Source organism: Onychostoma macrolepis, chromosome 09 (genome assembly GCF_012432095.1).
Source record: "Onychostoma macrolepis isolate SWU-2019 chromosome 09, ASM1243209v1, whole genome shotgun sequence".
Lineage (NCBI taxonomy): Eukaryota > Metazoa > Chordata > Actinopteri > Cypriniformes > Cyprinidae > Onychostoma > Onychostoma macrolepis.
This window is the reverse complement of record NC_081163.1, coordinates 7,503,521-7,531,164: the sequence shown is the minus strand read 5'-3', so window position 1 is coordinate 7,531,164 and position 27,644 is coordinate 7,503,521. Positions and strand designations below refer to the sequence as shown.

Here is a 27,644-nt window from a genome sequence, read left to right as displayed (position 1 = left end):
TAGTATTCTCTCATACAACCCACCAACTAGCTCTTTTTTTTAAAGATGTAGTTTTGCACATTCCTGGTCAGACCTGTCTTTTTTTCTTTGTAAATGCAAATGTAGTCACATTCTAGCATTAAATGTCCAAAGCGTGTTTGTGTACATACACCAGGCATGTCTCTTGGATTCTTGTGTCCGCCCTGCCTCTTAATGGTGCATGATCCTCCCCAACCCCCACACCACTGAGGGCCATCGCTCCATCACCCGCGGCTGATAAGACAGGAGAGTCATGTCGTGGCTCGACCGTTTGGCCTGGTCTTTAGATAACCACCCCATAGCACCTCACACTGTGACTGTGATAACCAGAGCCTTTTTCTTTCAAACACACACACACAGTAGCCTTGTTCTCCAGCGCCATTACATCCACTGCGCTACCCTACACGTCTGTTAATATGGTTGCGTTCACACATGCTGTGTTTCACAGATTTGTTGGGATGTGTAAAGACATGTTGTGTTTTATCATGAGGGTTTTGTGAACCTGTTTGAGAGCTGAAAATGAATATGTGTCTCGTTCAGGCTCGTTAAAGTCGTTTATTAGTTATAACAAATACTTGATCACGCTGCTTTAATCATATATGTGGGTATCCGAGAGGGTCCCTCTGTGTTGTTTGCTCTCAAACCAGCCCCCCATTTGCTGCGTCTCCCATGGAGACGTAACCTTGTTAGGCCATTACCGCTGCAATATAGCCCCCATGACGCTTGGGCTCTCTGGGGCCATGTATTATGATGCCTGCCGCTGGCTGCTGCTGGGTTATTTGCACCGTGGTGACATGAAATTAGCTCCTATTCAGCTGATTTCACAATTATCTTGAGTGTAGATTTAAAACGCTCAATAAAGCTCAGTGATTTCTTCATTCTTGAGAGCTGCACTGTTAATTTTCCTTAATGGCTAGTGTTTTGGATGAAAGATGATGAATAATGAGCGGTTTGGGGGGATAACTTGTATAGTAAATAGTGTAGCTTTAAAGCTACTGTATACTGTTCAAAAGTTCAAAAGAGTCATATGATGCGATTTTACGTTTTCTTTTGTCTTTGGAGTGTTACAAGCAGTTTGTGCATATATAATAGGAATGCACCGAATGTTCGGCAACCAAAATTGTTTGTGACGTGATGCGATCAAAAAGAGGGGAGCACTAATGCAGCAAACACGTCGGCAGTGTGGAAGCATTTAAAATTGAAATATGCAAAAATCATTACAAGCACCGACAGCAGGAGACTGTTTAGTACCGCATCGCATGTCTTCGATGAGAAGAGGAAGGGGTGGTTGTTGCTGGTTTACATTTACATTTAGTCATTTTGCAGACGCTTTTATCCAAAGCGACTTACAATTGGGTTACTGTATGATAATTGAAATCGCATAATGGCCTTAAACAATTAGTAAATTAACTGCAGAATGTTATGTTTTCTAATACACACATGAATTGCATGCATTTTGACAGTGCTGCATGAGTTTGCGGCGCCAGAGATCAAAATCCAAAGCGCAAGGAAAATTTGCGTTGAAACAGTGTTACTCTTCAGTTGCCCAGTAACATTTTTATGAATTTTTTTAGCCCGATCTCACTGCAATTCGTACATATTTTACGAGGTGGCTAATTCGTACAAATTTGTACGACCTCACTCGTCGTAATTTTTGCTAAATCGTACGTATTTTACGAGTTGCACAATTCGTATGAATGACCTACACCTAAACCCGCCCCTAAACCTAACCATCACTGGGGTCTAGACAAATCATACAAAATCGTACGAGTGAGGTAATATGAATTAGCCACCATGTAAAATGCGTACAAATTGCTCGTGAGATAGCATTGGAATTTTCACAAGGCATGGATGTGACAACTTCTTTCCAAGTTCTTAATGAGAATCATTTATAAATCTGCTGTTGTCAACAAAAAGAAGCACTGGGGTCTTCCTGGGGGTTTCTGCCAAAATAAAAGCTCCATCATCATAATAAATGTTAGTATTGTAATTTTACTGTTGTTCTGTAAAAAAATAAAAAAGACAATAATAATGATGATAATAATTACAACAGCTATATTAATACATTTATTATAACATTCTCACATAGTGTTCAAATCTGTAATAGATTTGTCTGTGGGATCTGAAATATTTTCTAATGTTTTAAAACAGGGGTGTCAAACTCAATTCCTGGAGGGGCCACAGGCCTGCAGAGTTTAGCTCCAACACTAATTAGGCTCAATTGAAAACTACATGGTATGTGTTTTGGAGCAGGGTTGGAACTAAACTCTGCAGGGCTGTGGCCCTCCAGGACTTTGACACCGCTGTTTTAAAAGAATTCACTTCTGCTCAGCAAGGCTGCATTTATTTGTACGATAAAAAAAATGCATGCCTGATTGAGGGGGTCTCAAAATAATTTTTTTCTATATATATATATATATACACACACACACATACATACAGGTGCTGGTCATATAATTAGAATATCATCAAAAAGTTGATTTATTTCACTAATTCCATTCAAAAAGTGAAACTTGTATATTATATTCATTCATTACACACAGACTGATATATTTCAAATGTTTATTTCTTTTAATTTTGATGATTAGAGCTTACAGCTCATGAAAGTCAAAAATCAGCGTGCCTCTGTGTCACCGCTGGAATGCGACTGAAGTACAAAGCCTATCATTTACATAATAAATAATAGTTTAGCATTCAGATACTTTACATCGCAAATATGGAAATATTATGGAATATTTGGATTTGTGCCGAATGAGAGAGGTAGGATACACGAGCACAAAGCTCCATTTCACAAACAGACAGTTGAGTGCGCAATCCTTTAAAGTATACTCCCTTGTCAGTGTGCATACTATCCATCCTATCTGCCCTAAATAGTATTGAAAATTACTTGTATTACACAGAATTTAGGATGGATAGTATGCACATTGGGACGCAGCCATGGTCACTGTCTGGGGGCTTTGTTTTCAAGTGCGCAACTCATATGCATTCGCTGTTCTTCTGCTGGCGGTTATCAAACAGCGTTGTATTACTGCGGGCTCCCCCTTCTGGATTGGGGGTGAATTGCCTGTATTCGTTGTAAGGCCTAATGCACCGAACCGAGATGTCCGTACCGTGACAGTTCGGTACGAATACATGTACCGTGCTACCCCTAATATACATATATATGTGTGTATATATGTTCATATATATATAATTTTTTAAAACTTATTAATTTTAAGTTAAATTGGGCTTTGTTGTATAATGTCTAGAATGTTAAAAAATGTTCAGTGTTAAGTAAATATTTTTAAATTAAGTATATATTTTTAATGATTTTCGACCCCATTTCTGTCACGCGCTTGAGGTATTCGGCCAATCACAATGCTTTGGATAGCTGGCCAATCAGAGCATACCTCGCTTTTCAAAATGATGAGCTTAGTAAAAATCGATGCATTTCAGAAAGGCGGGGCACAGAGGAGCAACTATAATGTAATGTATGTGGAAAATAATGTGTTTTTTGAACCTTAAACTGCGCAAACACATTGCATTACACCAAATACACAAATTTTTAGAATCGTCATATGACCCCCTTAAAAAAACAGTAATAGCAGGAACATTGTGAAATATTACTTTGTAAAATAACTTTTCTCTTAATATGTTAATGTAATTTATTCCTGTAATGTCAAAGTTGAATTATCAGCATCATTACTCCAGTCTTCAGGGTCACACAATCCTTCAGAAATCATTCTAATATGTTGATTTGGTGCTCAAGAGACAGTTCTTATTATTATCTATTTTGAAAACAGTTAACAGTACTTAATATTTTTTGTGGAAATGTTATACTTTTTTTCTTTTTATCCCCTGATGAATAGTAAGCTCAAAACAACAGCATTTATTTGAAATAGAAATCTTTTGTTATATTATAAATGTCTTTAATATCACTTTTGATCATTTTAATGCCCTCTTGACTTAAAAGTTTTCAACTTTTAAATGTTAGTGTACGTCTTTTGTCACATTGCTGCATGGAGCTGTACAGTATAGCGAGTTGAAAATAATGAATTGCACTCTTCTAATATTTTCCTTTTTCTCTCGTATATACCGTTGAGAAATCGGATTCATTTTATTGAATCAGTTTGTTCAGACAGAGTGTGTCAATTTTTATAACAAAGTGCTGCTATTCAGTTTTCAGTTTTGTTAGCTTCTTTTTAAAGGGTTTGTAGTTTAACTACTTTTTCAAAAGGTTAGCTTGACTGTAGGTACTTTAAGTGTATGAGGAGTAGCTTAAGAAGCTATTGTTAATGAATGTTCAGAGTAACATTTAATGAGCAATATAACAAGAAAGAAATTATATGATTTATTACTGGAACTTGTAGTGTAAATTCACTGTGCCAGAAATCAACTTTTACACCATTTCTCAAATTAAGCACCTTTCATCTTCCTGTGGTGTTCGGGTTTCCCCTGCTTACACTGGAGAAACAAATCCTGAGGTTTTTAAACATGCGTGTGTGTGTGTTTCTAATGCTGTCTTGTGACATAAAACGGTTTCGGGTTTAGTAAGAACTATTTCAGACAGCTGCAGTAAGTCTGCCAACTCGTCCTTATGTAAAGGCAGCAAATATTTAGACAAATTCTTATCGGATTTCTTGATGCAGAGTCACAACAACTTAGTTTATTGAGGCTTTTCATTGCTTTATTACTTATTTTATTCTCGCAGATTGTGAAATTGGTTTGTTTTATGGAAGAAACTGGTTTTGAAACAACATGAGGGTGAGTAAATGATGACAGTTTCCATTTTTGGGGGAGAACTGTTCTGTTTAAGGATAATTTCGGTACTTTTGTTCTCAAGCTTTTCAAATAGATTTAAATGTATTTTTAGTCTTGAGGCTTTTAAGTAGGAGCTTTCAATTGGATTTGAATATCAAGTCAGGATTGTTACTTTAGCTTCAAAAATGAATCCTCCTGTCAAATAAGTAAATGTTTCTATCTCCAGAGTTTTGCTCACCTGACTGAATGTCACACAGATTAGCACACCATTTACACCGAGTGTGCATGTGTGTATGTAGGACAAAAGAGAGCCTGGGTCCTAGAGGGAGCCTTGCTGCTCTGCTCGGCTGGGACAAAAGCAGGCAGGCCCTTAGGCCGAGCGCCGTCTCTTTCCAACATGCACACAAAGGGAGGATCGTCTTCAAAACATGTCAGCTCAGATCGATTAAGCATTATCGCAGTTCTCCCCTTTGAACTGCACAAAGGTCCCAAAGTGGCCTGTCAAGGAGATGTCCTTCAAAACACCACTGGTATTCAGACAGGTTTTTATATTTGCGCTATGCTTTCAGTGAGCCGTTAGCACGTTCATCCTACTGGTGAAGTGTCACCTGATCATGGCTGTTTTTTTACTTTATTATTTTAAAGCATTTGCTTGTTTGTTCTGAGCTGATTTTAAAGGAACAGTTCACCAAAAATGAAAACTGTCATCAATTTCTCACCCATATGTTATATGTCTTTTTCATCTGTGCATCATAAAAGGAGATGTTTAGCTGAAAGTCCAAGCTGCTCTTTTAGATGGGTGTTATTTTAGGATTTTTTATATATTATCATAATATTTATTAATAGTTGGAATTAGCTTTTCATTTGAATTTTTATGAATTCTTTTTTAAGTGCTTTTTTCTATTTAGCTTTATATTTATTTCAGTTTTAGTGTTTCAGCTTTAACTTATTTCAGTTAGCTTTCTAATAATTACAGTTAACTGTAAGGACATTGTTTTCCATTCAACAGAGTGAATGGTCAGGGATGTCATTGATTTGGTTTTTGTGATCTCTTGAGAGCAGGCTTGCTGTTGAATGATGTGTAGTGCAAAGAGGTGGAAAAGTTTCCAAAAATCTCTCAAATTATCTGAAAGATTCCAAAAAATCCTGGAAAGTTTCCAGAAATTTACTGGATTTTTCCATCTCTTTGCAACCCTAGTAGTGTAATGGCAAAAGTGCTGAAATTAACATAAATGAATTTTATTAATTATTTTAATGGGAATTCACCAAACATATTTGAAAATGGACAGTGTTCATATTTTGCATTTGGGAAAGTAACACTTCCCAAGAGAGTATGGACATTGTTGATGCCGATACTCTTAAAATGGCTGGCGAATGGATGACACATTGTCTGCTTTTGTTACAAGTGAACTCTTGTCTTGCACTTCATGTCCATGTGCCGTCCAACGTCCTTTTACTGGCCTTCCGATGGACATTTCTCTCAAAAGTGGAAAGTGTTTTCTTGATTTGGCAAGCTCTTATCTGATTGGATGACTGTACTCTTGTATATTGCAGGGTTTCCCAAACTTCTTCCTCAGCCAATCCTCATTATTGTAAAATATTTACTTGAAGTACCCACAGAGATTTTAAATGAGTATTTCAACCCCATGCACTTTGGGAGTTTGTGAACCCCAGTTTGGGAAACCAAGGTCTATTGAGAAACATCAGTTTGCATGGAAACAAAGTTGTTTTTATCCAAGATGATACAATGTGTGCTTTTGAGGAAGATTTACACAGTGAATTTCTCAAAGTGGCATGAAATATTTGATACTTATAAGCAAGTAATCTAGATTTCCTGAGAAGTACTGTAAGTTCTTGATTTTGTCTGTTTTCTGTGCAGACAGTCATATAACGCTGCTGATTTATTATTTGGAGTTTCTGTCATGCAAGTCTGTGGTTGTGGTATCAACTACTTCAGATAAACCCATTTCTAAATGACGTGTAAAAACAAAAGGAACTGCGATGACTTGTTCTTCACCTTCTGGTAGTCAGTAGTCTGGCTGCACAAGCCGCCTTCTCTCCTCCACAGTAAAACACTAACACCGGTGTCCAGATCTCATCCTGACATACTTATGCTTTCTGTAGCCTAAATGAGCTTAATTCAATCTTTCTTCAACATAAGAATGGCTCCTGAAATAATCACCGCTCCATCGGTGCCATTTTACCTCAAAGTTAATTCAGCGGCTCTTAATGGGTGTCAGATATCTCATAATCCACTATTAAAAATCTTGACAGATCCCATGGCAACAAGTCTCAGCTGAGGGAGCTCAAAGCATGACGCCGGTAATTCTTTGTCTTCTCTCTCCTCTCTTTTCCTTTGCTGGATGGAAGCGTGGTTGTTTTTAGTCTGCTTGTTTAGTGCTCTGCTGATTTCATGATTGTGAGATCTTAGGCTGGTGGTGGGCTTGACGTGTTCAGCGGGGTGAAGCTGCCTTTAAACGCACCGCTGGAGCAGGACGTGTCCTGTAAGCCCAGGAAACCACATGGTCCTTCCGTGTCATAACCCGCTAAGGTTTCTTGCCGCAGATGGGATTAAGTTTTCACTCGTGAAGCATGTGGATCTTTTGCATGTTACAAGAGAGGGCTGAGTGGGATATGCTGTGTCAACTGCTAGAGATTTGTACTATACTGTTTATATACAGTTGAGGTCAAAAGTTTATATACAATCTGCATAATGTTAATTATTTTACCAAAATAAGAGGGATCATACAAAATGCATGTTAGTGTTTTTGTTTAGCACTAACCTGAATAAGATATTTCACATAAAAGATGTTTGCATATTGATCCACAGCTGTGTTTTTTGTTTAGTGATAGTTGCTCATGAGTCCCTTGTTAGTCCTGAACAGTTAAACTGCCTGCTGTTCTTCTGAAAAATCCTTTAGGTCCCACAAATTCTTTGGTTTTCCAGCATTTTTGTGTATTTGGACACTTTCCAGCAATGACTGTATGAAAAAACTTTTGAACCGAATGAAGATGTGTACATTTTTCTTATTTTCCCTAAATATCATATTTTTTCATTTAGTACTGCCCTTCAGAAGCTACAGAAGTTCTTTACATGTTTCCCAAAAGACAAAATAAGTTAAATTTACCCTGATCTTCAAATTCAAAAGATTTTCACCCCCGGCTTAATTCACTGCGTTGTTTATCCAATTATAGTCTTGTGCACATAATTATTTAATAATAAAAAAAATTCAGTTGAATTTTGTAAAAAATAAAATAAAAATCATATTACTGTGATTTATAATGAGAGATCCTGTGATATAAGTCTGTGGTCATACCACCCACCCCATTATGAAGTCATGCTAACAGATCACTTTACAATAAGTGCTAAATCGTGTAGGCCATTTGCAGCCATCTCTCTCTTTCTCTCTCTCTCACAGTTGTGTGGTAGTATGCTCTGAACATGTCTCTGACATGGACTGTATGTGGTTAGCGCTTAAAAGCTGCTGTAAATATTGCAAGGTGTAGAAAACCACTTCCCGTAGCAAGTGCATCATAATAGAGGTGATACACCTTCCGCTCAGGGGTCTCGGGTGTTTATTACAGATGTTATCCAGAATCAGACCTGCATGCTGGGGGTTGCATAATAATGGGTTTGTGTTTCCTCCATAAAGCACAGAACTACAGTAATCTTGATTTGAGTAATTGCATTTTAGCTCATTGTAGCCTAGGGCTGCAACAAACGATTATTTTGATAATTGATTAATCTAACGATTATTAGTACGATCAACCGACTAATCGTCGATTATTTCACTGATTAATCAGTAGACTTTGATTATTCAGCTTTTGCAACTAGTTAAAATATTAAGTTACACATATTCTAACATAAATAAAGGTCACTTCAGCTTTAGAAAAGCATATTATGTAATTACAATTATTATACAATTAATTGGTAACACTTTACAATAAGGTTCATTAGTTAACAACATTAGTAAACATGAACTAAGAATGAACAATACTTCTACACTAAAGTACTATATAAATAAACATGTGACCGGGCTTTACTGGAGTAACGTTACGTTACTGAAAAGCAGAGCTCATGCAAACATCCACATCGTTGTAATCAGATGCATTTTTAACTGCTGCTTTCACACTGCTGCCAGTTTTTGTTGTTTTTATTTCGTTACTGAGAGGAAAGCGCGCAATATATATTTACATATTCATCCAAACGCCGCTCAAGTTCGGATGCATTTTCTCTGAAGCGCTGTGTGTCTTCTTCTCTTGAATTGCATCCAGGAGAGCTGAATTACAGTCTTGCGCTACAGCGCCACACTGGTCAAACCGCAGTATTGCAGGCTCTTACATTAGATCATATGAGATCAAACGATTACTCGACAACAAAAATGTTTGTCGACAATTTTTTATTGTCGGCGTTGTCGATAATGTCGACTAATCGTTGCAGCCCTATGGTAGCCTAACAATGGAAATGTCTTTATTCAGAAATATTTGAGTAATGCTTCGAAATGAAAATCCTCCTTTTTGGCTTAAAAAAAAACACACATAAAAATAAAGCAATAATTACGGTGCACGGGAGAGGTCGTCTTCATAAATAATAATAATGTGTTGCAAGGAGTTGGGGAAGATATAGATTTTTGAATAAAGATTGTGAGGGTACATTAAAAAAAAGAAAAGAAAGGTGGATAAATTAATTTAATTATTTAGGCTACTTTTAGTAAAAATAAATGTCAAATGTATATTACTATTTACTGGTATCGACACACATAAATAACTAATTCCGTATTATTATCCCTTGCGTTCATTTAGTTAATGTTATGGACAGCATGTCTATAAAAGTCATGTTTTACTTCCTGCATTAAAGAGGTTTGATTGTACTGTACTGTGCTATATAATATCTCAGAAACAACCATTCTTGCCAATACATAAATATCAAAAGACAATTTGATGCTGTTGAGTGTTATTATGCTGCTCACTGTCTCTGAAGTGCTGTCTGTAGTCCTGTCATCATACGCTTCCAGACCTCACAATCAGCATCGCAAAGCAAACTCACGCTCAGTGTAATGAATCACTGTCAGCATTCAGCTCAGACAGAACAACTTTATCAAATCACCCGCAAGTTCTTAACCAGCAGGAGGAATGTTTACGTCTGGCTGAGTGAACTTGACCAATAAAGGGATAGTTCACCCAAAAATGAAAATTGTTACTCATCCTCAATACCTCAATATGTATGAGTTTTTTTCTTGTGTGGAACATATGGAGTCAATTTAATGCCGCATATATATGCAAAAGAATAAAGTTTTGCAAAAGAAAATAAAGTTTTGCAAACGAAAATGAAAGTATTGAGAAAAAATAATGTGCATTTTGTAAACAAAAATAAAGAATTGCAAAATATAAATAAAACAAAGCAAAAGCAATGATTTTGCAATACATATTTTCCATGGCCATATCTACTAATTTATTTGCAATACAGCTTTTATTTTGCGTTTCAGTCAAGTTTGAGCTCCCCTTTGCGCTTTAGTTAACCAAAACAATACACATTTTAATGCTATAAAAGTGCGCACACATTGAGAGAAATAAACAGCAGATGTTCATATTAACAACTTCTTTAACTTGAGCAAACGCTGCTAATACACATATACATTTGTTAATAAAATGAAAACATGCATGTTTTAAAGCTAGTGAATAAAAGGAAACGATCCACCCGCATGCCTCTGCTCAATGACGGTGCCTGGATCAGCTGTGATCTGCGTCTCGGGCCGATGACGTCACTTCCAGGGAGGCATGCCCAGGCCTGTTGGACACGCCCCCGTCCCCTGACTCCACCCCCATGTCAAAACAGCACCACAAAGTGAGATGCGCAGAAACGTGAAGCGCAAAGGGAAAACGGTATCGCAAGCTCAAACTTGACTGAAACGCAAAATAAAAGCTGCATTGCAAATAAATTAGTAGATATGGCCATGGAAAATATGTATTGCAAAATCATTGCTTTTGCTCTGTTTTATTTATCTATTTTGCAATTCTTTATTTTTCTTTTGCAAAACTTATTTTTCTTTTGCAATTCTTTATTTTTCTTTTGCAATTCTTTATTTTTGTTTACAAAACACATTATTTTTCTCAATACTTCATTTTCTTTTGCAATTCTTTATTTTTCTTTTGCAAAACTTTATTCTTTTGCATATATATGCGGCATTAAATTGACTCCATAGGGGAACATAAAAGAAGATATTTTGAAGAATGTCAGTAACCAAAGAGTTGCTGGTAGCCATTGACTTCCATAGTAATTTTTTCGTTTTTTTTTTTTTACCTAATATGAAAGTCAGTGGCTACCCGCAAGTGTTTGGTTACTAACTTTCTTCAAAATATCATCTTTTGTGCTTTTGTGCATTCTTACGTTACACATTCATACCAAACTGAGAGACCCCTACCAAATTTTGGTATGAATGTGTGTACTGTTACCCCCCTAATATGAATAAATTACTTTTTAAAACAGGCACTGGGCTGCAGCTTCTCCCTAATCCTCTTTCTTATCCCCTTTATAACATTGTCTGCTCTGTACGTTGAGTGGAGTAGGCATAGCTTGGCTCATTCCACTTCTTGTCTGTCTACGTAGCAGAGGGCAACCCAGCCAGCACGCTGCTTATCTGAGCTGTCAGCCTTCATCAATCTGCTCTACATCATCATCATCACAGGCAGATGCAGCGGGCTGACGCTCCCCCTACTGATGTCTCAGCACAGGTTTATTTATACACACAGGCCATATTGACTCAGGGCTTATTTTTGCCATAGTGGCTTTTCATGCTGAGCAGAGAGAGGCAGCACTCGTCCAGGGGTCCTGTCTCAATGCACTTCAGACTGCTGAAATCAATAGGCCCTTCTCCACCAATAGCAAGGATTCCAGGGCACACAGCATTGGTATCGGTGCCAACCAAACAACCTGCGCACCGGAAACCTGATTATTGCTGATGGATTTAATTTGTTTTGTAAATAGTACTATCAGCAACAATCACGTGTCATAATGTTAGTTTTATTTTTACTTTTATATTTAACGTATACAGTATACAAGTAAACTTACTGATATATAAACAATATATGAAAAAATAAAATAGATTTATATATATATATATATATATATATATATATATATATATATATATATATATATATATATATATATATATATAGAGAGAGAGTTACTAATTACTATTAGTAATTAGCTGAATTACTATTACTAAATTATAGTTAGTATGTAAGTATATATCTATGATGTACAATAACTATACACGTGTGTAAATATAAAATATGTATATGTGTGTATGTATGTTTACATAATACATTTTTAAAAATACTACTTAGAAATTCTGAATGGGTTTTAAGAACGTAACTAACATGATTGTTACTCCTGTCTCAGAAAATATGAGTTTATTCCTCCACCTTCGTACTTGGATTGCTCTCGCTAAAGCTGACAAATTATAAAAGGTATCAGTCGGTATTGATTTATTTTTTTCCCATTTATGTTCATTAAGTTCTTTTCCTTACATTCATTTTCTTGGAGCAGTTTTTCATTTGCTTGTTGATGTAAAACAATGCGTCTACCGGTAAATAAAGTACGCCGATAAAGAGGGAACATAAACTCAGTCATGGTCTGAATGAAAGATTGCAACCGCATCTGAAAAGCATTGCTGCTTACATTCACAGCTGATTAGATTACAGCACAACCATCAGTGTGCGTTCTGTCTTCGTGAAACGCTGAGGGTATCTCATTAATTCCTACTGAACATTTAGCAAGTACAGTGCTGCATTTCAATAACCTGCTTTAAATCAATGTCTGCAGGAATAGTGTTGAAAGAGAGTAAGATCTCATGCTTGATAAATGGATCAGAGCGATATAACGTGTGTATGTGTGTGTACAGGGTGTGAGAGTGGTTTGCGCATATTTGATGTTTGTGATATGTATATGTGATTGTGTTACACCTCTTTTGGGAAGCATCTCTCAGATAAGCTCCATCTTTTATCTTTAAGTTGCTTTTGTCAGATTTGTCATTCTACTACAGCAGAATAATTGTATTACTTTAAGGTGTTTTTCCATTGCAGTGTGAATCGAAGGATCTGGTGTTACACTTTTAATGCTGTCAGATTCATGCCTTATTGAAATGAGGCAAATCAGCACTGTAAAAAATTCTGTAGTTTTTACAAAATAATTTTGGCAGCTGTGGTTGCCAGAATAATTTTTTGTAAAAATACAGAAAAACTGTAAATACATTTACAGCTCTAAACTGTAAATTTTACAGTATAAAACTGTAATTTACAAACAAGAAAATTTGAATTTAAACCAGTAAATTCAACAACGCACACTACTATTAAAATCTGTTTTGTACCTGTAACATACTGTCAACCACCATAATGCAGGTGGTAAAAGAGAAAGCCACATGAAGAATCAAAGATCATCACAAGTAGCTTCGCCACAAGCAGAAGTATATACTAATATATAGAAGGTGCACAGTGTCATTCATGCAAACACAAAACACCATCATGGTAACACACATGATACTTAAACTTTCATTAAACAACAGAAGATGTAACATAAAGCCCAAATGTACATAAATGATAACAAAAACTATTTAAAAAAAAAAACGATTATTTAAACCAAATACTTTCAAATGTGGAGTGTCACGCAGGGAATTCTGGGAATATCAGTTTACAGTTTTTGACTGTAAATTATACATTGATTTGTTCTTTTTTACATCTTAAAAACTGTACAATTAACAGCATTTTACTGTAAAATTACATGAAATGCCTGGTTAGATCTTTTACAGTTTTTCCGTGTATATAGTACGGGAACTTACTGTTAACCTATTAGCAGTTTTTCTTTTTCCGTAGCGTTTTTACAAAATTTTACAGTTAAAATTACAATTATTTTTTACAGTGTAATGTTACCTACACTAGGAGAAAAATATGCTTCAATGATGTGTCCAGCCCTAAAAAAAGGTGAAAAAAAGATATTTCAGCCTTTCTGAAATCAGACCAAAATGTAAACCATTATTCACTGATAATCTTGCCCTCCAGAATAGCATTTATATAGAAGTCTGTTTCTAATGAAAAAGGTAATTACGACTTTTCAGACTATTCAGACTTTTTTCTCGCAATTCTAAGAAAATGTCAATTGCAAGATATAAATTCTGACTTTCTCACAATTCTGAGTTTACATCTTACAGTTCAAAACATTAAAAAAAAAAAAAAAAAAAAATTAAATGTGACTTCTGGTCTCAAAATTGTGAGTTTAGGTCTCAAAATTCAGACTTTTCTTCTCAAAATTGAGTTTACAATTCTGACTTTGTTCTGGTAATATCTTACCATTCTACATTTATATCTTGCAATTCTGAGATTGTCGCAGTTCTCATAATTGCAAGAAAAAAAGTCTTAATTGTGAGATATAAACTCAATACTTTGAAAAGACTACTCAATACTACTCAAGAAAAAAGTTTCAGTTGTGAGATGTAAACTCTTAAGAACTGCAAGGGGGGAAAAAATCTGAATCATGAGAAAAAGTTGCAATTACATTTTTTTCCATGGCAGAAACTGGCTTCTATACAAGTCTCATTTGCATTCATGCATATTCAGATTTGCCACACAAGAACCAATGAGGTTTGGTTTCAGTGATGTCCATCCTGGTGCGATGCATCTTTACCTGGAAAATCTGAATATATGCAAACTTGCAAAGGCAAGTGAGATTGATGAAAGAAAAAACGTTTTAAATAAAGACTTAAATTATAGTCTGTTCCTCAACATTATCCCTTCATTTAGCTCCAGAGGAAAGCAAAAGCTTTAAGAAACATCCCACACAATTCCTCAGCAGTGAATTAGCATATGAACAAGCACTTATCCTCCAAAGAGGATCGTGTTTATAACACCATGAATATGAACAGGATGAGAAATGAAAATGATGGAGGTGTTGGTGAAAATGTTATTTATCTGGTAGCAATGTCTATGCTCTTCCTAATGTATTTTCTTGGATTTTATATGTATATTCCTGACTTTCCTGAAGTTGTTGTCAAGCTCTGTGCCCAATGCAACTCTTGTGTTCTTCAGTCTCCGCTGTCCACACTTTGTTAACGTAATGCCCCATAGATCATCAGGTCACAAAGAGGTCATAAAGAAAGATCACGAACACAAAGAGGACGCTCGTTAGAAGCCTTTTGAGTCATTGCATGACAAATGGTAAACACTGCGGTTTTGTAGACTTCATGAGCAAAGACCGCAAGTCCATTTCAAGTACATTATTTGGGACAAGACCTCATTGTTATTGCTTGTCATTGAAAATTTGGTCTCATGAAATCAAAATTGGCATTTTGTGGCTTTCAGTCCATGTATGTTAGCTTTGAGGAGTTCTAAACAACCGTTCAGAAGTTTGTGGTTAGCGAGATTCTTTTTTTTTTTTTAAGTTCTTGAAGACTCTTATGCTCAGCAGGGCTGTATTTAGGCCTAATTGTTCAAAAATACAGTAAAAACAGTAATATTGTGAAATATTATTACAATTTAATATACATTTTAAAATGTATTAAAATCAACAATTTAATTCAGAACTTGAACAAATGCATTGAATTAAACTAAATTTTGAAGTAAAAAAATACAATTATATTTTCTTGCACTCAAATGATCTTTATTTTATTTGCAACTTCAAAAAAATCATTTTGTGTCTTTCAAAAGAACAGCATTTATTTGAAATTAAAATATTTGGTAACATTTTAGTCCTTAATGTCACTTTTGATCAATCTATTGCTTCCTTACAAAATAAAAGTATAAACTTAAAAAAAAAAAAAAAAATACCCTAAACATGGTAGTGTATATGCTAGAGTACTTGTAAACATTGCTAAATTAACCTTTTGAAGAAATAACTAAATTATGGCTCAATTTGCACTTGTAGGTTTAAACAAAAATATCGTTGGGCATCTAATCAAAATAATAATTTTGTCCTAGAATAAGAAATTCTCTCCCCCAAATAATACCTACCTCTAACTAGCAATAGCAAGTAGCTGTGACATAAACAAAAGCCTAAAAAAGGAGGCAAGCCCATCCATATGTTGACACACATATAGAGATATATATATATATATATATATATAGAGAGAGAGAGAGAGAGATGTATAGAGAGAGAGAGAGATGTATAGAGAGAGAGAGATATATATATATATATAGAGAGAGAGAGATATAGATATATAGATGAACACTTGATGTAAAACGGTGTTTCCCGATACTGTATTTTTTTTCTCTCTCTATGTTTTTGTAGCATTCTGATGTTGGCAAATGACATTGTTCTGTTTGATTCTCTTCTCTTTTGCTCTTTTATATGGTAATAAATTGCCCTGAATTTGACATTTTAAGAGCTGAAATTATAGTTATTCATATAATGTCATCATAATTACAGGGCTGACCATGACTTTATTCCAATTGTCAGATAAATAACAGAGTGGGACACTGGCAGGCAGTTGATTATAGTTGTGTATGCCAGCAGGAGCGGAGGAACAGGGGGTTGATAGCTGAAAGAGAAAGTATAAAGCCCAGCCCCAGAGGTTAGTGCATTAATTGTGGCCAATTTTAAAATCAGCATCAGGTCATTGACTCCGCTGCTGAATATTACCTGACATTTCTGTGTGTTTTCACTGGGGAATTTAATGTTGAGCGGCAGCTGATTTATCACGGCATGTAAAGCGAGTGTGGTTTTATTAATAATCTGTTTTAATTGCTGACATAATTCCGCTGTGCCCTGCTGTAAAGTGTGAGAGCATATATTTGAATGGTTGTTTCCAAACTGTAGTGCATCATATGGTAATTTATGAGTATAAAGAGGATTTTTGTTGTTGCTGCTGTAAAATTTGATTTGTGCAGTGGTTTAGCGGTTCACACATGCACAGACACGTTAGATTTTCCCAATTGCTATTGATATTACTGTTATAACGGTGAACGTGTGTCTCTGGTGAGCTCTTAAAGCAGGTTTTGATGTAACTGGAGGATGAGCATTCTTACTTTTTCTGACTCTTAGCACTCATTTTACATCAAGTACACTTTCAGATATTTAAGCTCCCTTTGTAGTGTTAAATCCCTTTGTAGTGAAAATTTTCTTCTTCCTGTAAAGTTGGGAACCAAGAAGTTCTTATTCCCAAACCAGATCTATTTGATCTATTTTTATTTAATTTTTTGGCAACACTTTAGTATAGGGACCAATTCTCACGATTACCTATTTGTTTATTAGCATGCCTATTACTAATATATGTTTATTAGTACTTATAAAGCACATATTCTGTATGACCATATTTTACATCCCCAATCTCACCCAATTCCTAAACTTAACAACTACCTTACTAACTATTAATAAGCAGCAAATTAGGAGTTTATTGAGGCAAAAGTTGTAGTTAATGGTTTGTTAATAGCGAGAATTGGGTCTTAAAATAAAGTGTGGCAATTTTCTTAAATACAGGAACTATTTAACTGTGCTTTCTTTGAGAGTACAGAGGCAGGAGTTTTTCAGGTAGACTTTTGATATTAAACCACCATGCGTTGTGACTCCATTCTCCAGTGCTTTGCTTGGCCTCACCATCTTTCTGGGTTATCTGAAATGACGGATGGATATTGATAAATGGTATGTATTTACGCTTAGGTTAACTTAATTAGCTTCTCAGGACTATCGTCTTTGTAATCCGCTACACCTGAAGCTGTTCGCAGACAAGCCGATAGACTGGTGAGCCGGCAGGCTTCGATTCTCCAGCCACAGCGGTAGCTTAATATCATAAAGGCTTGCTCCTTTCAAGAGAGTGTGTAAGAATTTGAACGGAAGCTTGTTTTGTTAAATGGTAGGAGTTTTCTCTGAAGCGTTAAAGGATAACAAGTCCTTGCTTGGTCATTAAAGCAGTCTCTGCAGAGAGAAATGTGTGCTACAGGAAGTAGGCGAACTGCAAACACATTTGAGGTGATTATAGTGTGTGCGCCTCGAGGGAGCGCTGGATTACACAATACCCGAGCCCAGAGCCCGTCGCAGCGGTGGCAGAGCTGCCTACCATACCATAGGGCCGCTGGATTATTGAGGTCGCCCCTTTTTTTCAGCAGGATTACTGCCTGAAATTCACCGCTAACATACTTTCCGTGTTACATAACATCGACACAGGGTATTTGTTGTAATTGCATCATAAATGTGGGTATTATCGTAGGTGGACCTCCCCGTACCTGCTTTAGGTTTCCCCCGAAACCCCTACACATACATGAGACAATCTGTTGAATAGGGAAATTTCTAGAGTGAAATTGAGAAAAGCTGGGTTTAACACAGTTGACTTTAGTTAGTTTCAATTTATTATTATTATTATTATTATTATTATTATTATTTTAAATGTAGAGCACAGCATTTAATTGTGCAGAGCCCCAAAAGGGAACATGGAAAAAAAAAAGAATTGAATATATAAAGGTCAAAACTAAAATCCTGGTCTGTGTGCAACTCTACGGGAGCCCATAAATGGACATGGTGTAAAAAAAATTAAATGAAATGAAAAAGGTGCAACTCTATGGAGAGTCAAATGGGTGGTTGATATTTTTGAGACATTCAAGACCTTTATCATGTGCATAAGTATCTTGAGTCAATTTCCGTCGTCTTAACCGTAACTTTGAAAAGCCCAGGAGAAACCAAGGCAGAACACCGTATATCAGCAGTTTACGGCTCTTTCGCTTTGTATGGAACGCTCAAATTGAGTTACGACATTCTGCCTTTGTTTAACTGCGCGTCAAAATTAAGTTACGGTTATGGCTTGGAGTTATACGGTGTTCTGCGTTTTTTTTTTTTTTTTTTTTTTGTCTGTTAAAGTCTGCTGCATTTAAATTACGGGGTAGACAAACAAATTAGATAGACCGCGATCTACCAAACAACTCCATATAACAAAGCACTATAAAGACTATACCTTGGCAGCAATACGTAATCGTGAATAACTTTTAAAGATTTTTTTTTCTTTTTATAATGCAGATTATTTACCAGGCTGTCACTTCTAGTTGGACGTGTGTGGACTCGAATGCCGTAGCATGATCAATCATAAAATAAGTAGCCTACTAACAGTTCGCGATTAAATCCATGTCCTACCGTTTCTTGTAACCCGATAACATCAATTCATGGCGATGAACTTCGTCGGAGATGTTTAATCCTCAAGCATTCTGAGCATTATTCCTGTTTACTGGCGTTCACATAAATCCACAAGTCGTTCTTTTAGGTTAGGCTATTTCATTCAAGTCAATATAAAAGCAATTATACTATGTCTAGCATTCTTTTACGTTACTGAGCATAGCAAATAAATTAGTTGCAAAACGGTCTCATGTTTTACTTTTAGTCTGCTTGTTACGGTCAAAAAAAAAAAATAAAATAAAACATTAATACAGTCCCATTACTATATGCAATAGCCTATATGAGATAGCCCATGATCACTAGATTTTATACAGGTGTTACTGTAACGATTTTGTAAATGGTGATCAGCAACCAAATATTGATATATGCTGGAAATAGCTGGTGCTCGGAGTACGTTCATTTATGCAGCACACAAAACAGAGAAACATAATCGTTCAGCTTCACATTATCCTTGAGGTATATTAACAGAGGTCAATACCTGTTCTGAATGATCCGTTTCAGAGTGTCCTTGGTAGAGCTAATACATCTTAATTAAAGGCCACTGCTCTTTGTGACCGCCTAGAGACTAATAATAGCAAAACACACATACACAGAAGGCCTTGGTGTGACTTCTCACTTTTTGCAGACAATGCAAAAGCAGAGTACAGTAACTTCAAAATAGGGGGAAATTTTTTTTAATGTAGATAATTATCATTACTGAAATGTCTAATTGCCAAATTTCCAGTGTCCTACCTATAATTAATTTCAATTGGCTGGACAAATAAAAAACTTTAAAGTCATTTTTCTCAGTTTTGCACTCTAGCGAGTTAAGGTCTTTTGCCTTTGTAGGGCAGTATATAAATTATTATTATTATTATTATTATTATATATTTTTAAATCCCCACCCATTTGCCTCTCCATAGAGTTGCACCTATTTCATACATTCATTAATTCATTTTTTCTGATTAAATTTAGTTAGTCATTTTTCACTTATTTTACTTTTTTATATTATGGTTTCATGTTTTAATTTATTTTTGTATCAAATTTAATCTGTTGCTTTTTATTTTAATTATTTTTACAGTCATGACAATATGTTGTTTTAACTTTGTATTTTCCTCCAATTACTATGGTTTATTTCAACAAAAATGTTTACACTTATTTTTCATTGTGGCGCAGGTTTACTAAAGAGTTCAGTACTTACAGCGTGGTTGTTCTGCTCAGTAATAACTAAACATAACTATATATGGTTATGAATATATACATAAACATAAATATATTATTATAACATAAATACATTATAACATACGTACATATTTAGCACTCTAAAATGGGGCTGGCAGAATATTCTGCTGAATTGCAGAGTTCTTTTTTTTAACTCTGTGTTATTTCTGTGTAGATCTGATCCTTTTATTTTTCTGTCCTTGTACGAATCTCTTGTATTTGCTGGAAACCATGTGGAGGTGATTGTGTGTTTCCGAGAAGCATGTGTCGGTCTTGGTCTCAACAAACATGATTGTCCACTTGATTGCCAAGAATTCATTAGAGTCTAGAGGACTCGTTCGGCTATTAACAGTGGCTTTTTCCAATCGTTTGCCACTGTTATGTTCCTGTTAAGAGTTTGCTAAATCTGTTACGAGTGGCTCTTCAACGTCAACATAATTGCTTCACATCTTCACAGTCCAGCAACAAGAGCACAGGCAGACACTTTAGCATGGATGGTAATACATAGAGCCACATTAGCAGCGTCTGCTCATTACTGTGATGCGTCTGTGCATCCACCGCATTGAAGAGGTCATGATCAGCCTGTAAACACATGCAAGTGAATTGACAGATGCAGCAGCAGCAGTCTTTTCTCAAGATTTTCACGAGATTTGGTTTGCCATCCATTTCAGGCAATTTGCATATTGTAGATTAGCAAAATGCAAAATGTTACACTTGTGTATGAGGTTGTGTTGGGAAGTAGCAAAAGCCCATTGATAATGGTGTCTTATAAAGCATTGAGAAGTTTTTCAATGCTTCATTTAATCGGTTCACTGTTTTAACTACAACAAGAAATTTATATGCTACTACTTTAGTACTTTTTTTTTCTTTCTTCTTTTTGCAAGTCTTTTATGCTCACCAAGTCTGCAATTATTAGATTTTTTTTTTAAAGTAAAAATCGCAATATTATGAAATATTATTGCATTTTAAAATAACTATTTACTATTTTAATATTTCTTTAAAAGTGTCTTTTTTTTCCTCTGGTTAAGCTGATTTTTATTATTTTAATTTATATAGAATTTATATTTGCTCAAGAAAGATTTCTTATCATTTAAAATTGTATATAAGGGTTAGGGCAATATTGTGAAATATTGCATTTTAAAAGAACTTTACCATTTTAAAATTTCTTTAAAAGTGTAATTGTTTTCCCTTTGTTAAGCTGATTTTTCTCATTTTAATTTGTATAGAATTCATGTTGCTTAAGAAAGATTTCTTATATTTAAAATGTTTATACATAAAGCATGCTGCTTAATATTTTGTAAACCATGATAGTGTGTTTATTTATTATTATTATTATTATAAATCTTTACAATCACTTTTGATGTGTCCTTGCTGAAGAAAATGACAGTGTATATTTTAAATTTTGTATATTATGTTGTTGTTGTTTTTTGGTAAGACTGACATTGTTAAAATGATTCAAATGAACTTCTAAAAACACGCCTTCAGCTTCTGTTTTGTGTCAGATGAACTTAAAACCAGCCTAATTAAACAGGGTTTCTCTAAGACATTTTGTTGACTACTGAAGTAGTTTTTCACACCCTTATGATAAGGTTGCACACTTCCTTTTGAATGTAGTTGCTCTGCGGTAACGCTGAGAACCCCTGACAGTGCCAGGGCAAAGAGTTATGCAGGCTCACCTCGCTTTACTAAAAACACCCTGCTGAAGGCCTGTCAGATTGATGTTCAGAAAAGATTTTTCTATTTCCCTCATTTTTTCCCCCTCGTAAGCTACGGTTATACGATTCACTTTGACGTGAGCTAAAGCCTCTCTAAATGTCATGTGTTGATTTTATGGCGATAAGTGATGGCCAAAGACAGCCCCGCATGTTGTTGTGCTGTTAAATGATCTATGTAGCAGGTTGCTCTTGCTAAATCTGCCATTTATTGCTCTCGACTGTATTCAAAGCATTTTTCCATCCTCGCTGCTGAGAGGCAGTCCAATAGTCCTGGATAATTTATCAGGCTCAAAGAATTAAGTAAGCTACATGGCGGCAATGAATTGTTCTATTACTTTTCACGCCGTCTGCTCCTATTATCTTTCCGCTTTGCTGTAATCCTGCCTATTTTTGGCCCTCTACTGTATGCCGAGTTGTGTTTGACAGCCGTCCTCTCTCGCTCTAAAGCACGAGTGGGTATCCAGTGTGTAGGCTGGTGACTTGCTGGCAGAGATGAGCGTTTCATCACATGCTAATTGAGCAATAGATGCCGACGATAAGTGCCTGCTTACGGCTGTGTCTGCTACATTCACCTGTCTCCTCCATTAGAGGCTGGTCTCTCTCGCGTCTACACCAGCACAGAATCACAGGAGTGGGCCTTTATTTTTCCTTCATTGCCCTTATTTTCCTCCATTAGCCATGTTTGTGTGCTTGTGCCTGTTATCGCAATCTGTCCATCTTCTCTGTGACCTGTGTTGCAGATATTTATCTTGCTCTTTAGGTGCACAATTTGACCCAATTTTAGTTCAGTTCTGATGCATTTTCAAAAGTTTGGAATAATTGTATATTTACAATTAATTGCTCATGAATAATGATTTTATTTATTTTTAAATACACAAAGGCTGCATTCATTTGATCAAAAATAAAGTAAAACAGTAATGTTGTGAAATTGTTACAGAAATATAAAATACAAGAATATTGTAATGAATTCTGAAGGATCACGTGACGCTAAAGACTGGAGTAATGATGCTGAAAATTTAGTTTTGCATTACAGTAATAAATTATATTATATTAAAATAAAAGTTATTTTATATTGTAATATTATTTATTATTACTGTTATTATTAATGTATTTTTTATTAAATAAATCCAACCTTGTTGACAGTGGCGGCTCCAGGATTTTTTTGTTGGGGGTGCTAAGGGGGGGCTTAACAGTTCAGAGGGGGAGCTAAAAAAATAATTAAATACAGATAAAGTAATGAACGCCTAAACTTTAGCTATCAGTTTTATATATATATATATATATATATATATACACACACACACACATACACATATACACATACATACAGCAGCTTTGAAAAAGGTGTATTTTACTTTTTTTTTTTTTTTTTTTTTTTTTGTGTTCTAACTTCTCATATGCCCCTGTTATTATATACTAATGCCAACTGCCAAATATGACACTTACAAAGTAATATAATTTATGAACGAATATAGAAAAGAGAGAAAGTTGGGATTTTTTTTTTTTTTTCAATACAATAAAAAATACATTTTTTTTTTTTTACAATTCATAAAACTATTTCCACATGAGCACACATTGTGGGTGATAACCTCCTGTGCTGATTTGATTTAACATGTCCAATTAATGCAGGCCTGATTCATTCTTCTTATTATTTTTCCTATTATTATTATTAGATTACTTTTATTATTAAATTACATGAAATTATTGCCCCGCAATAATTTCATAGTGCATCACCACATGATGCACTGTGAGGATAATAAAAGATTAGGCTATTAGCTTACTCCTCATTGAAAATGTTTTTAAAATGTTTTTTTTTTTTTAAACAGGTCTATTAATTTATACAATGAATTATAGGGCTATAATTAAAATGAATTAAAATGAAACTGCAGTCATCAATGAAAATTCAGAGCAGCTTTATTTCAGGCAGTGATTTTCTAAAACAACCTGTTTAACGCGAAATACGCTTCTTCTCATGTTTTTCACTATAGGAGCCAAGAGAAAAATATTAAGGGAATAATTTAAGACAGTTACCGTTATCACTGAGCGTTATAACTTATAAGCATATGTTAGAGTAGATTTGTCTCTCGTTGTCTCAGAGAGAATATGCGCTGTTAATGCAGCGTCAGCCGTCAGTTTTTTACTTTCACTTTCTTAATGCGCAAAGTTTGTACATGCCGTGGTTTCTTTGTCTGTGAGCAAGAATGATCAACTTGCAAGTGTTACATTGTGTTCTATGATCGTGATCCATGTGTAAATATATTCATGCCATCTCAGTGCTGCTTTAAAAAGTGTTGTGGCATCATGCACTAAGAGTCTGTTATATTTTGTCATATACTATATGCATTATTTATGCACAGAATTAATTACACTTAATATGAAAATCTGATTTATTTTATTTTATCCATTGTCATTTTACGCTGAAATATACATACATAAGCTTAAATCATACCGATTTGTTTGTTTATTATTTATTTTTTTTTTTTTTTTTTTTGGTAAAACATTTTCTCAATTCTGTGAAAATAATTCAAACAAATTGTTCATTGTTTGGATGTTGGTATGCAATGCTTTTGTCAATCAGCCAATGCTCGTATTCTCACAGTGGGCAAATATTGGCCAGTATTTCAGTCTGGGTGTAAGATGCTCAATCACCTTGGCTTATGTGTGTGTTTTTTCAGTGCGGGACCTAAGGGCGACAACATCTATGAGTGGAGATCCACCATTCTGGGCCCTCCAGGTTCAGTCTATGAGGGAGGCGTGTTCTTTCTGGATATCACCTTCTCTTCCGATTACCCCTTCAAGCCACCAAAGGTACAGTATGGGAAAACATCTTCCCTTTTTATCCATTTTTTAGGTTTTAAAAAGGGGATGCTTAATCCTGCTTCTAGAGATCCTGCCTTCCTACTTTGGTTACTTGCAGCTCTAATCAAAGTCTTGAAAATTACTGCCAAGTGTACCAGGATGGAGGTTTGGAACTAAACTCTTAAGGCTCTGTTTCAAAACCTAGTGAGCGGTCATGCTTTTTACTGCCTATATAGGCTACTGCCTTCTAAGGGAGAGTTCTGACTGACACAGCAGCTTATAAGTGAATGATACATGAAATACTTATGAATGCCTTAGAACTTGGCCAGAAGAAGGCGTCTTAGAAGGCAGCATCATCATGCTTTCAGAAGCTGCACAGGCAGCTCATTACGTTTCGCAATGGGGTCTCAATATAAATGCAAAATCAAATGCTTTGGAACATATTTGGAAGCACTTCAGACTCAATACATCAAAGCTGTTTCTGAATACGGAGCAGAACATAAAACAGCTGTATCAGCCATTTGATGCTGTTCTTCAGAATAGAAGTTCATGAATCAGAGTCCCATGACATTTCTAACCTACATAAAAGTAAATGATAATTTAAGCATTATACTATATAATCTGAAGGTTATTTACTATGTATTCCACTTTTTTTTTTTGTTGCGTGTCCATATGGCACAATGGTTCAAATGTTTTCCCAACCACACTGAAAAAAAAGGTTGGCTTTGAAAGTTTTCACTTCGATTGCTAGTAAATTCACAGATAAAAACAAATAAATGGCAAATAACATATTGAATTAAACATGAACTTTTAAAGTATAAAGACTGAAATAGTATTTTCTTGTAAAACATAATGTTTTATTTACAACATCAAAAATAATTTTTACAGTGCAAGCTCCAATGAATGTTATAAAAAGCTGAATTAAAAATAAGAATATAATAATTATATGAGACAAATATACATAGTGGTAAAATAATCCACACATGCAAAAGTCCTTATTCTGAAATTAAAGTTTTTGGATTTATAAATGTTAAAAATATTTACGATTCTTCACTATTTCTAGGTCATTAATCTTATTACAGATTTTCACTGAAAATATGTCTGCTCATATAATTTGTAATGGGGAAAAGGCTATTAAACTATTATAGTAAAATACAAAATTGAAGCATTTTCACAAGTAGTCTCTGAACCCTTCTGTGTATGTGTGTTTTGCTATTATTAGTCTCTAGGCGGTCACAAAGAGCAGTGGCCTTTAATTAAGATGTATTAGCTCTACCAAGGACACTCTGAAACGGATCATTCAGAACAGGTATTGACCTCTGTTAATATACCTCAAGGATAATGTGAAGCTGAACGATTATGTTTCTCTGTTTTGTGTGCTGCATAAATGAACGTAGTCCTTCGAGCACCAGCTATTTCCAGCGTAAAGCAATTAGCGAGATGCCGACAGGCAGAGATGTGGTTTAGGGAAGCTGGTTTACTATGGCTCCAGCTATAGAGGTGAACGAGTCAACCACCGCATTTCGGATTAATTAGTATCTGATTCTCCTTCCTCAGCATGTTTGGGAATTTGCGCCACTCTGAGTGGCTCTCCGCCTCAGTCTGGCCCTCATCTCGATCGTCAGCGGCATCTGTAAACAACAAGTTTATATAAAGCTCATGGGCTGGAGGGGGCTCTTTGTTCAGATCAAGCCACTGCAAAGCTCTAATCCACTAATTATAAACAGGATTCATCCTCTGCGGTGGATGCCGGGCAGAGCCGGCGGCCCACACCCCCTCATTCTTTTGTCACCAGATGAAACGCAGGGCAACTTGGGGGCCGATCTCGCCTACGTTCGTTTGGGCCGGCGCTCTGTGAAGTCGTTGCCCGTGCGGCTTGGTTTGTGGTCCGCTAATCTGTGCTTTTGTGAATGAGTCTGTCTGTGTTTGGGAGCAGGGTGGAAAAGAGACAGGCGTTTCATCCTAAAAGTCTGTCTAGAAATAAGAGTATCGATTAACTCGAGCTGTAAAAGGCTCTAATGCATTGGCTTGTTTACAGAGCAGTTTGGTTGGGTCGGGTCATAATGTGCATTTAAAAAGAGCTCTTTCTCTTTTGTTTTATGTCTTGTCTCTTTCTTTCTGTCTGTCTGTCTGTTTAGAAACTCTACCTGGCTGTCTGCTGCCTACGCAGATGCCTTTGTTACTGAGCTAATGATGCCAAAGGATGATAATTCAGTAAAGATCCGATTATGGCTTTGATTTAACATTCAAATTAATTCAACTATCAACAAGTTCACTTGCTGTCATTTGTATCTGAACTAAGGGGGCATTTACATTACATCGCTTTCAACAAAAACCTGAAAAAGTTTTATACGACAATGGTGTTTTGGGGTTTTTGAAAATGGATTTCAAAGTGCAAGTTTTTGAAAACCATACCATTTATCGTCTCTGTGTAATCTACAAAAGCACGAATTTGTGAAAATGGTGAAGTCATGCTCATTCATATTACGTGTTCGCGTAGTGTTTCTGTACAAAGTGACGTTGCCAACTACTGGCCTGGCATGCATAATACAACATTTGTCACTTTTGCATATTCATGTGAACGGGGATTGTTTTAGCAATGCTACTATTTGTACACGAATCTTATAAAAAATACAAAGGAAAAAAAAAACTTAAACTACACATCTCAATCTTATTGTTTTACATGTTTAATTTAAATATTAATTATTAAAATATCAATATTCAATTATATTTTTATTCTTAAGTGTAATTTATCTTATTAAGTGTATGTCTGTGTTGCAGTAAATATACAACTAATTTTGTTAAACATTAATATTAAATATAATTATTTTATAATTAATATTACATTTGTAATTTCTTGCAAAAGTCCAAAACTCTGTGGCAAGTTTAACATTTTAGTTGCCTTAAAACTTTAAACTTCAAAACTTAAGACTCACCCAAAAATTCACAGCACATACAGTACAATACAATATTGAGTAATGTAGGAACATTTCTTAATATTTATTAAGTGTATGTGTGTGTTG

General features: G+C 35.4%; 1 protein-coding gene across 2 annotated transcripts in view; it reads left to right on the top strand.

Annotated features, from left to right (window-relative positions):
• Positions 1-27,644, top strand: part of ube2e3 (ubiquitin-conjugating enzyme E2E 3 (UBC4/5 homolog, yeast)) — a 57,199-nt gene that overhangs the window by 13,134 nt on the left and 16,421 nt on the right. For both annotated transcript variants that reach the window (XM_058786660.1, XM_058786659.1), the window contains exon 4: positions 24,498-24,630. In XM_058786660.1, coding sequence (XP_058642643.1) covers positions 24,498-24,630 — 133 coding nt within the window. The remainder of the gene's footprint in view (positions 1-24,497; positions 24,631-27,644) is intronic.